This window comes from Vitis riparia, chromosome 12 (genome assembly GCF_004353265.1).
Source record: "Vitis riparia cultivar Riparia Gloire de Montpellier isolate 1030 chromosome 12, EGFV_Vit.rip_1.0, whole genome shotgun sequence".
NCBI classification, from domain to species: domain Eukaryota; kingdom Viridiplantae; phylum Streptophyta; class Magnoliopsida; order Vitales; family Vitaceae; genus Vitis; species Vitis riparia.
In genome coordinates this window covers 8,288,323-8,300,097 of record NC_048442.1, presented here as the reverse complement: position 1 = coordinate 8,300,097, position 11,775 = coordinate 8,288,323, and the positions used below count along the sequence as shown (strand labels likewise).

The 11,775-nt window shown below is 35.3% G+C and overlaps 2 protein-coding genes across 6 annotated transcripts in view; one reads left to right on the top strand and one right to left on the bottom strand.

Annotated features, from left to right (window-relative positions):
- The first annotated feature begins 2,237 nt into the window (after positions 1-2,237).
- On the top strand, positions 2,238-4,552 carry LOC117927227. Of its 2 annotated transcripts, none has more exons than XM_034846677.1 (2): positions 2,238-2,343; positions 3,096-4,552. In XM_034846677.1, the coding sequence occupies exon 2, from the start codon at positions 3,135-3,137 to the stop codon at positions 4,311-4,313; it is 1,179 nt and encodes a 392-aa protein (XP_034702568.1). In that variant the 5' UTR covers positions 2,238-2,343; positions 3,096-3,134; the 3' UTR covers positions 4,314-4,552. The 2 variants fall into 2 exon arrangements, with proteins under 2 accessions (XP_034702568.1, XP_034702569.1); XM_034846678.1 differs by lacking the exon at positions 2,238-2,343 and adding an exon at positions 2,404-2,843.
- A 2,655-nt stretch (positions 4,553-7,207) lies between these two features.
- The window catches only part of LOC117926537 (protein FAM135B-like), a 31,425-nt gene continuing 26,857 nt past the window's right edge, over positions 7,208-11,775 (bottom strand). For all 4 annotated transcript variants that reach the window (XM_034845657.1, XM_034845658.1, XM_034845660.1 and 1 more), the window contains 4 exons: positions 10,422-10,680; positions 10,129-10,334; positions 9,800-9,850; positions 7,208-7,950 (listed from right to left, as the gene is read on the bottom strand). In XM_034845657.1, coding sequence (XP_034701548.1) covers positions 7,663-7,950; positions 9,800-9,850; positions 10,129-10,334; positions 10,422-10,680 — 804 coding nt within the window. In that variant the 3' untranslated portion in view covers positions 7,208-7,662. The remainder of the gene's footprint in view (positions 7,951-9,799; positions 9,851-10,128; positions 10,335-10,421; positions 10,681-11,775) is intronic.

Here is an 11,775-nt window from a genome sequence, read left to right as displayed (position 1 = left end):
CCAGTGTCTACTGGTCCAAAAATAGGAGTCTACAATGACTTAAGCTCATATTCTTATGTTACTAAATCTAGCCCATTGGGTATTAATTAATTAATTAATTAATCTAATCCAGAACAACCATTTACAAGCTCCAATACAATCTTATATTTTTACCAAAATGCCCTTATGTACATTTATGAATAAGAAACACTTATGAAACCCTAATAAACTTTAATTAATTAATTAACCCAATCTAGAAAGATCATTCATAAGTTATTATGTAACTTTACAGTTTTAACAAAATGCCCTTATATACACTTATAAATAAGAAATTCATCTATTCCTCAAATGATGTGCCACCAAGGAATGTTAGTTCAAGCAGGGATCACTTAGACCCATATGAAAATACTAGTTCTCTTAAAATCCAATTCTAAAGTTGATTTAACATTCTACTAAAAAGAGTAAATCGGACTCCAATATCCTACTATCCATTGCATGTAAATTTCCTATAAATTGGTGAGTGTAATCTAACAAGGTAAATGTTATCATTCTTTAAAGATCTCTACAATTGTGTGATCAACTGATATACTCTAACTTACCAAGAGCATATTTCAAATTCCATTAAAGGAATTATTGCGATACCATAAATTTCATGATTACAAGTCCTTACGATCACCCAATGGGACACTTCAACTATATTCAAACATAAATGAAAATAAAATTCAAATTCATTATGGTCTAACAAGTCCATTCATTCATGGTGTGATATGTGACCTCTTGATACCTTTTCACTATCTTTAAAATTTAATTTCATTTGACAAAATAGATAAAAAAAATATTATATATAAAAGTTGGCTTATCATACTCTTGATTGTGAAAACAAACCTAAGCAATCTTGTAGTTCAATGAAAGGATGATCTTTGTTTGAAATTAATTCACTAGATGGACAATTTTTTTTATCCATAATAATCTCATTTTTCTTTTCAATATTTAAAATTCAATTCCAAGAAAAACTGTAACTTTTGGTATTTACAATTTATAACTTAAAGGCTTATTTGATTAAAATGGTCAATGAAAGCCCAATTTTTGAAATTTAACCTTCGATCCTTTTGTTTTCTTTTTTTTTTTTTGTCATCTCATTTTGATAAAAATGCCTTTGTTGTTTTCTTATAAAAATAATTGTTTCTTTGAAGACCTACATGTAAATTCCTGAAATGGTAAAGGACATTTATATAAAAAATAAGTTACTTTTCAAATAAAAACATGGAAAAAGTTAGATTTGTAATTTAAGGATTATTTTCATCATTTTTAACTAAATATTTATAATTTAAAACAGAGGTTATGCTTGAAAAATAGAAGGAAAAGAACGAAAAATAATTAAAATTAACAAATTATTTTTATACGTTACTTCAAACTCATTTAAATTTTTTTTTATTTTTATTAATATTTTTCATATTACAACCATTTGAAATTGTTTTTTTTTTTATACTTTTTTTCTTAACACTTTCCAAATACCAAACATGAAAAATGATATTATAAAATATTACAAACAAACACAAAATAGAAGGTAATATAATAATTTAATTAACATTATGAATTTTATTATTTTATTTTTTTAAGAACTCTAATACTCAACCTATTTATGACTTAAGAAGAGGAATAATTTTGGAACAAAATGTAGAAATAAAATATTAGGTAAGAACAAATTTTGTCCATCCCACTAAGCTACAACCTGTCTTCCTACATCATGCCCAGGAAGTGGCATTCTAAAAAAGGTAAGCATGAGGTGTAGAATACAACATAATAACCTAATTTATACTATGAATGATTATTTTATTATTATTATTATTATTATTATTATATAGTAAATTGGTTAGTGTTATTATTTAATTTAGAAATTCTAGAAACTTGCCCATAATATTTTTAAAATTGTTATAAATGCTTCTTAAAACATGTGTTGAATATTTATTATTGATGTTTTAAAAATTGAATTAATCATTGAATCGAAGAAATTATCATTGAATTGAACAAATTATTGATTTACAGGACAATGATAAGACGGATGGTCTGATGGCCGTAAATTATTATTTTTAATTAATTAATTTAAATATAATTTAGAAAAAAAAAAAAAAAAATCAAAGAGTGAAAGACATGGAGACAGCAGGGAGACGAAAGCAGGCCTAAAATCCAACAGAAACAGATAATAGATTTTCACTTGTCTGTATGAAATATTTTTTATTTGGGATTTATTATTAATATTTTATATATTTGCCTTCCGGTCTGCAATTTGGGGGTGGGGCAAAGGGCGGGGCGCAGCTCATCCGCTGCCCTCCCATTGTTTCTCTCTATTTTTGTCACCTTCAGGTACCTTTCTCACCCTTTTCTGTTTCTTATTCACCAAGCTTTTTTGCCTTTAACTTTTGTGTATGTTTGGGAGTTAAAGCCGCTCTCTTTTCGGCATTTTCTTAAATTCTGTTGTTGTTGCCTTGGCTGGGCCTTCTTCCTTTTTCTTTTATGTTTTGATGTTTTGGGGGTCTTGGATATGTGGGATCTGGGCTTCATGGGTTTTAGGGTTTTGGGTTGATGATTCAGGTTGAATTTTGTTTTTGGGGGTTTTTTTTCGGGTGCATCTGTTTTTCGAAAAAAAAATTTCTGTTGTCATCACTTGTTTTTTTTTTTTTTTTTTGGGAGTTTTGGACATATTGGATTTGGGTTTCATTGCTTTTAGAGGGTATTGGGCTGATGAATCATGTTGAATTATGATTTTGTGAATAGTTGATCGGACTGGTTGAAAATCTGTGGATCTGGGTTGTGGATATGCACGGGTTTTGGGGTTCTAGTGGATGAATCAGATTGAATTATAGGTGTGCTGACGTTGATCTTGTAAACTTTTTAGATTTAGCGTTTCAATTGCATTGTTGATTTTCGAGCAATTCTGTTTTGTGTATTTTAAATTTGTCAGTCTGGGTTTGAACATTCATGAGTTTTTTGTTTACAAATCTTGTTTGAATTATTGGTGAGCTTGAAGAAACTTGTGAATTTGGGGTCTTGGATTGATGAATTTGGTAGAATTTTTGGTGGGTTCTTGTTGATTTTGTGAGCTGTTCTGTATTCAGGATTTTGAGGAGGTTCGGCTTTCTGATATAATTGTCACAATGCCATCAACAGAGAATCAGGGATCTGCCTCACCTTTTGTGTCATTTGGTCGCTCAATTTTGAGTATTAGGCGTGAACAGATTCATTCCATGGAAGCAAATCATGACCCTAATACTCAGGAGTCAGAGATTGAATTGTTTCTGCAACTGATTTCTAAACGATTTCATGATCTCTCAGTTGTTAGTGCTGATGAATTGCTGTCTCTTGCTTGGATGTGGAAACTGTTGGATGCATTCATTTGTTGCCATGAGGAATTCAGGGTTATCTTGTTGAACAACAAAGTTCAGGTCTGCAAACCACCTTTGGACCGTCTGGTTGCTGAGTTCTTTGACCGATGTCTGAAGGCTCTTGATATTTGTAATGCAACTCGTGATGGAATTGAGAAGATTCGGCAATGGGAAAAGCAGTTGGAAATTGTTTTGTCTGCCATGGATTCTCGCCAGAGGACGATGGGTGAAGGGCAGTTCCGTCGAGCAAGAAAAGCTTTGATGGACTTGGCCATAGCAATGCTGGATGAGAAGGAAACTGGGTCTATTTTCTCACACCGTAACCGGTCATTTGGGCGTCATCAGTCAAGCAAGGATCAGCGACATCACCTGCCTGGGCATTCTCGATCTCTCTCATGGAGTGTATCTCGCTCTTGGTCTGCAGCTAAGCAGCTCCAATCAATTGCAAACAACTTGGTCCCACCTCGTGGAAATGATATCTCTGCTACTAATGGGCTTGCAGTCCCTGTTTTTGCCATGAGCTATGTGCTCATGTTTGTACTGTGGGCTCTGGTTGCTGCCATTCCTTGTCAGGACAGGGGCCTCCAGATTCATTGTTCAGTCCCCCGGCATTTCTCATGGGGTGCTCCATTTATCTTGCTTCAAGAAAGGATTACGGAGGAATCAAAGAAGCGGGAGCGGCGGAATTCTAGCGGATTGTTGAAGGAGATCAATCAGATGGAAAGGTGTGCATCTCACATGACAGACTTAGTGGATTCAGTTCACTTTCCTCTGACGGATGAACTTAAGACAGAAGCAGGACAGCAAGTGCAGGAGGTAACACTGGTTTGCGAAGCATTGAAGAATGGACTGGATCCATTGGAGCGCCAAGTGAGAGAAGTATTCCGTAAGATCATGAATGGCCGAACAGAGGGTCTTGAATTCTTGGGCAGTGTGAACAAGCCTGAGTAATTCACATTGGTAAACTTCTAGTGAGCATCAAATGTACAAATTTGCGAATATGTTGTTGTTCTAGGTTTTGCCAGCATATTATGAGGGAGAAGACTGACTTGAAAAGATTGGCAACAATAAATGGTTGGGCAGGTATACATCTATTGTATTTATCTCAATACCTTCTGTAAAGAACATAGTATTTTATATTGGATCCTTTTGTTTTATGGTGATGTTTCCCAGTTGGTTTTGATTTGGTATATTTTTTGTCATTTCTCTTAGTAATTCATAATTCACCTGGAAGCATTTATGTTATATTTTATTTTGATTGATTGTGTCAATATAGTCTTTTTGGGTTGGAACTGATGTTTTCTATTGTTGTCAACATTGTATTTGAACTTACATTTTGGGCCTTCACTGAACAATGTAGATGGACTTATAACATGTAGGCATCAAAATTCAGGATGTCTTTCTGGAAAAAGTGGTGACTGTTGGAGGTGGATGGAAAAAATCCTTCACTACGTCTCAAATATAGGAAACCATTCAAAAGTCTTAGAATGTATGGCAAAGGTATCAGGTTTTCATGGAACCTGACTTGTAGTTGTTCTTTCATTCAAATGGCCCTAGTGGCCATGTTTATGAGTCAGTCGATGTGGTTAAGAAGTCCTTGTTGGTATCATTCTATGTGGCTAAGAAGTCCTTGTTCATATCATTCCATGTGGTTAAGAAGTCCCTGTTGGTATCATTCTATGTGGTTAAGAAGTCCCTGTTGGTATCACTTATCTTTTATGGCCTGGACTGGAGATTGATGTTGAAGTTTGAACCATACTTCCAGGACCAATTTTGGCCTGTGTTAATGTAATCAGGATTTCATCTCCTAAATTCTTTTTTGATACCCAAGAATCATAATCTTTCCTAGGAGCAGCTTCTAAGACATAGATAGGGGTCAGGTTTGTTTGGCATCTATGCCTTCAATGAGATGTTTAGTCCAGTGGTAAGCCTACAACCATTCATGTGTACCAATTTCTCCTGCACATTACTAATTCCCCTGGTGTAGATTTACTTCTTGTTAATAGATTGGTAAGAGCATTTTTCCAGTAGATAACTCTTCTTTAGAGTTCATTAATATTCAAGCTCATTAATTTATCCCCATCTATCTCAATGATTGGTCTCAAAAGAGAATCATTTCTTTCAACTCCTTATTTTCAATCCCTTAGATTCTTCGATTTGTTCAGAAAAGAAAATAGAGACAAGAAAACATCGTTGGAACAAAGTTAAGGCATACCTGAAGGCCACCATTAATTCTGCCAGCTACTGCTGCAAATTATAGGTGTCTGATAATATTTTGCTCTATCTCTATCATGGATGCAAGCATTTTCGTTTTGTGTTGTTACAAGGATAGGTGTCTTGTAATGGCTACAGATTGGTAGATTTGGCAAATTCTGGAAACTAGAATCCATGGATGGTAACAAATATGCTAGAGCGCAAAATGATTCATTGCATGATTTGAATTGAAGAATATTACATTCTATAAATTGGATGATCGACTTTATGGAAGTAAGGCTTTTAGGGGCAGGTAATTTTGTATTTTTTTTGTTTACAAACTGTAACGACAGCAGGGTTCAATACGACATGGTATCTTAATGATTTGAAAATTGAGGGGCAAAAAAATACTATTGAGGACTGAAATACTCGTTTAGAGCTAATGAATAGGTCCATTAGGCCTATCAAAAAGAAAGTTTTTATTGTGATAATATGTTTTAAGGACTAGCAAAGGGTTTAGTACAGTTGTTAGGTGTAGAAAGGCATTGCATTTGTCTAACTGAAACAACAACTGCCTAACCATGTGGTGCCCGGATATGTTATTGGAACAACTAGTGAGAGAAGAGTTAAAATTGCTTGGAATTTGTTTGGTTCTCTGTGTTAGAAGGCTTCAAAGCCAACTGAACTCTGTAACTTTTTGTCATCTTAATACATTGGGTGTTGGCCCTGTTGGGTGCTGAATTTGCTGATCTCATCCTCATTTATCGGTAATCTTATGTACAAAATGCTTTCTATAGTGGTTGATGATTGAGTATTGACACATGCTCTTTTGATTTTGATTGCTTTGTTACTGAAAGAAGGCTCAACTAACTTGAGAGTAGTTTAGTTATTTTTACTCTAAAAAATGAAGATGGGTTTGTACTCTCTTTTTTTTTCTGCTTATATTTAATTGTAGTTTTATTAGAAATGGTTGATGTAAGATACGAGCAAAGGAATTCACATAATGAACAGGTCTTCTTTTTATCAACTCCTTTGTATTAGGCAGTTGAAATTTCATGCTTGGCTAAAATGCATTACAACTCAGAAGGTTGGCCAATCTTGCTGGTGAGGACCAATTGGTTGGGGGGGCCTACTTTATTATTGAGCGCTGGAGGACCCATTTCCAGCTAACAACCCAATGATTTGGTGCATCTACTAAACTAACTGGAAAGGGCATTTCCAGGTTTGAGAAGGAAACATGTGATGGAGTTGACACTGGAACTCCAATGTTGGCTTCAAATGTTACGCAATCTGCAGGTTCTCACTTTTAAAAATGGTAGCCATTGATTCCATATTTTTTTTTTTTTCATCTTTTAGGCTTGCCATATTGTTTTGAAAGCAAATTGACTTGTGAAGGTAAAGATCTTTCTTCTCAATTTTGGATCTTGTGGAATCAATGAAATTCTATTGGAACAAAAGCAAGCGCAGTAGCTCTCAAAAGAAGTCACACTGGCAAGTGGGTTTGAACTGTCACTGTCAAATAGGCCATCATGCAGAATTGCCCTGTGATAAGTGGTGAACTGTCAGGTATAAAAATGGGGAAAGGATAGGGAGATTGAGAGTCCCTTTGATCACATCAAAATAAGCTTGTAGGGAGGAGAAGAAGGAAAGAAGATATTTAACCCAAATTTTATTACTGCATAGAAATTGAATGCAGAATCCATTCCAACCCCCAACCTTTTTTGGGTATATAATAATAGTACATGGTTCTTTAGTTTAGAGTTCCTAAAATGTATAGCGTCCTGGTTCTCTAATTGAAAAAAAAAAAAAGGAAAGAAAAGAAGACACTGGCCAAACAACAAACACCTAGAAAATAATTACATCTCTAGAATTTCTCCTAATTGAATCAGCTTCAAAGCCTATAATTTACAATGCCCCACCATCCTAAATGTTAGGTAGGCATGGGGGTTGCCATTCTTAGGCAACCCAACCGGCCCCAGCCCCAACCCCACCCTTCCCTGCATGTTCCCCAATTTTAAGAGATGGGGTGAGGATGCCTAGCTGAAGACAGGCTGGAGAAAAGCTCAGAGACCAACAACTGGCCAAAGATGTGGCTTCTCACAATGACCTATCGAAATAGTTCTGGGAAAGACCACATTATGAACCTTGCAAAGATGTCAGTTTCAAGGAACTCAATATGAGCAGCTCGCCCAATAATGGTATTCAAGTTCCTCCCTTGATTGGAGGTATCAAAGTTGACATCACACCGCATGAATACTCGACCCTCAGAGGGGCCTCGTATCTGATCCAAGCACTCGTTCAGCATCTCCAGAAACACTTTGCCCTTCTTTGAGTAGTCCCATGAAGCTCCCTGGCACAATTCGATTCTGGCAGAATGATATGGAACATAACCATCCTGAGACACAGTAGCAATATAAGAACTGGAGTTAGCAGAGCAAACATAACATTCAAGGGAAAAAACAAAAAAAAACAAAGCAAGCACAATGGGAACTATCAATTGCTTGATGGAGGAAACTTCAAAATAATCAAACAACCAATGTTACAATAGAACTCACTTTTCTTCCTAAATGTACTTAATGGTAACTTTTGAAATTTAATTCTGGTGTCAATTGTGTTATTTGCTAATTTTAAAGCCTGAGCTTCTTCTCTGAGTGGGAGAGAACACTTGCAAACCTTGAAACGACACTGTTTCTTTGTTTCCATCTAACACTACTCAAAATAGTTCAGCTTTTTGAAGATGAACTATTCCTCAATAGGGAGCCTTAAACTGCTTGCATACAGCTCATTAGGAACTCTCAAGCTTTGTTGTTTCTCGGTAATTATCAGTGAAGCTCAAGCTCAATTTGTTAATGAGCCAATCTGGAGCAATTCGAAGCTTGGCTGGCTCATAAACATTAGAAGGCAGGTATTACGGAGTTATGGTTACACAACCCTGTTAAATTACCAGTTTTCCTCAAAGCTTAAGCTTGTAGGATTTTGGCCCACAATCCATATCATCCACTCCAACATCCTCCTTCATGGGCAACACCATACCCGCACACTATAAAAACACTTAAAGAAATAGTCAAATACCTATAAAGCTTGGCTTGTTAACTTCATAAACAATGAAGTAGATATTATGTAATTGTGTAACACAATCCCAAAATAAACTTACTCAAATGAAACACATTAAGAAATAGTTAGCAAATAATAAATCACCAGCATTGTCTGATCAACAGTTGAGTGGCCTTTACACCTGAATTTCTGTAGATGCGTAAGAGTTTCACAAAAAAAAAAGAAAAAAAGGCACGCCTATTAATTTACGCAACAAGCTCAATTAATCCTGTTATTCAGTTTTTACACCCCTACTTTCATTCCCAGGCACACAATAAGCCCTTCCTAAAATAAAAGACAGAAAGGAAAATATCCAAAGAGAAAAAAACCCTCAAAGGAATTCTTTTAACTTGAAAAACCTACAAAAACATTCTAGTATCCAGGCAAAAAAAAAGAAAAAGAAAAAGGATCATGAGATTTTATTAGATGGGGAATTTAGTGTCCACAAAAACTAATCATGTTAAGGACTGCATCACACATTTTCTAGATTCCCACTTCAATGCAGTTGAGACAACCAAGTATTTGACATAGTTGGAAGATTTTCTAGTGCAGCCAACACAGTTTTAGGCATAGTAAGTTACTTAAAGATATTCATTACACACAATAAATTTAGTCTATAGTCGATTTCTACACTCAGAGAAATGTTGGTTCAAACATTTGTCAAGTATTTTACTTACTTCTATTTCAATATTCTGTTCATATCTTCAACTGTACTTCAAATCTTGAGTTAGATCCTTCTAAACTGAGATTTTCACTCAATATGGACATCAGACTGAGATATAAGTTGTACAAGTTTATTCCATTCAAGTTTGAGAAACAATACATTTCTTGATCATCCAATATAGAAACGTTGTTAAATCGAGTATGACTTCTTCATTGTCTGAGGAACTGTTGCCTATTGATCAAGTGTGAATTTCTCCCTTGCAAGAGAAATTGTTGGTTGACTAATCACCCAATAATTCTTATATAATCTAATAAAAGCCTATAAATCATATAAATAGATCTTCAATCATGACATTTCAATTTCACAGCCCAGCAGTGAAAAAAATGAATAACATTGAAATGCTAGCATAATTAAAATTGTAAAATAAGCACCAACAATTTTGAAAGATATCCTTCTGAAAAAAAGCTTGAGAAAGAGGAGGAAATACCTGTGGTGAAGACAACAAAATTATATTCTGGAAGTTGTCCAATGTCTTTTGCTGAAACAGGAATATAATTGTTTTAGAACTTCAGTCAAGAATAAGAAAGCAGCAATTGTTTCTCTCTATTTGAAAGACAGCTATACTAAGATGTGCACAATATCAGACCACTTGTATTATGAGTTATATTACATAAATTTTCTGTTCCCAAGTAGGGTGTCTAATGGGCATATATTTATTTTGAAACCCACTGCAACCTCTCCCTTTCCATGTAAAAGAAAGGAAAAAGGTAAAGAAACCACTTATGCCAACAAACAAGATTTAGGGGATACTAATACCTTGCAGAGTTTGTAGAAAAATGTATTTTGAAGATCTGGATCATCCGTGAGTGTGAGTTGATGAATACACTGTGTGCCTTTAAACTTCTTCAAGATCCACAAGCCAGAATTAAATAGAGAGTTTGAACTATACAGATATCCCAAGTGTGGGCCAGATATAGAAACATATGTATGCAAGTATCTTAGGTAAGGTTCCATAGAGCTCTCTGCCAAAACAAAGCAACAGACATCAGCAATATATCACAGACTAACCTAAGAACATGGCATTCAAGAATCAAAACTAGAGTACCTACCTGCCAATGCAGTTCTAATAATAATATTTCCGATGGAATGCCCAACAAAGCTAAGCTTGATATTTCTTAAGGTTCCATGTCGTGAGACTTTATCCATTTTCCTTTTAACAAAAGAAACCACTTCCTGAGCCAGCCTTTGTCCCATTTCTCTGAAGTCCCCAGATGTTTTGTCTTCATTTTCCTCTGACATAAGAAACTCTGCCTTGGGATCTATCAATAGCCATTGATTCCGAACAAGGCGTAAGTCCAGATGATGTCCCTATTCATGTTTGAGTCAAGATGAGTAGCATTAAACCAACTGACATATGCTTAGAACTGCAGTGAGTAAATAAATTTCAGAAAAAGTAAATTAACATTCTGAGAATTAGATTACTGATATAATGAGGACAGCTTAAGGGATCAGGGTTGGCCTCTGTTAGGTGCTCATTGGATACATCCGGTATATTGGAGTTTGCTCTCTCCTTGGCAATTTTTTGAATAAATTATTTTTATTCACTCATAGGTTGGGAAAAGGTGTAGGGGGAGGGGGGAAGGTTTGGGTTTAGGGAGGTTATTCTTGCAAAGTAAAGCACTGTTAAACTGTTAAGAAGAAAGTGTTTGTGGAGATTTCCAAGAGAAAATGGTGTTTTATGGTATAATGTTATTTTGAGTACATATGGGTCACACTCCAATGGATGCGATGCCAACATGGTTATCAAGTGGTGGCGTCGATGTTCTTGGAAGGCTAGCACTTGTTTTTCTCAGTTTTTTCTTGTTTTATTTGTTTCTCTATGGGGAATGCACCGATCATCCACTTTGTGAGAAGACATTTGGTGAGGTGAGCATCCTTTCAATTTTCAATTTTCAAGTATCTTCAAGGTTGTAACTTGTAAGAACTCCAGGTTCTTTAATTCCTTCTTTCTTAGGCCTCTTTCCTCCTTTGCAGAATTGCAATTTTATATAATAACCTTTCAGGTGCCATTGTTCTTACCCTTTGAGCTTGTTAATGCTGAGATGGAATAATATTTTTCAATCCAAAAAGTTAGATGGAGAGATTCAGCCTAAGTGGTTTCCACCTGCAATGGGCTCTATAAAGTTTAATTTTGACAGATGCTCCTTGGATAACCTTGGACAACTTGGAATTCGAGGAGTGTTTAGAGATTGTGGTACAGTACTTGGAGTGTTATCCAAACCTGTGGGAAGGAACAACTACCGAGACAAAGATTCAAACTCCTTTAGAGGATTCATTGTAGCAAACTCCTTTTGGAGATTGTTGCAGGTTAGAAATTTTAGATTTTCAGATTTATGGGTTGAGTGCAACTCTGCTATTACCATTTCATGGGTGTTAAGAAGGAAAGAGGTCCATGAAAGTATA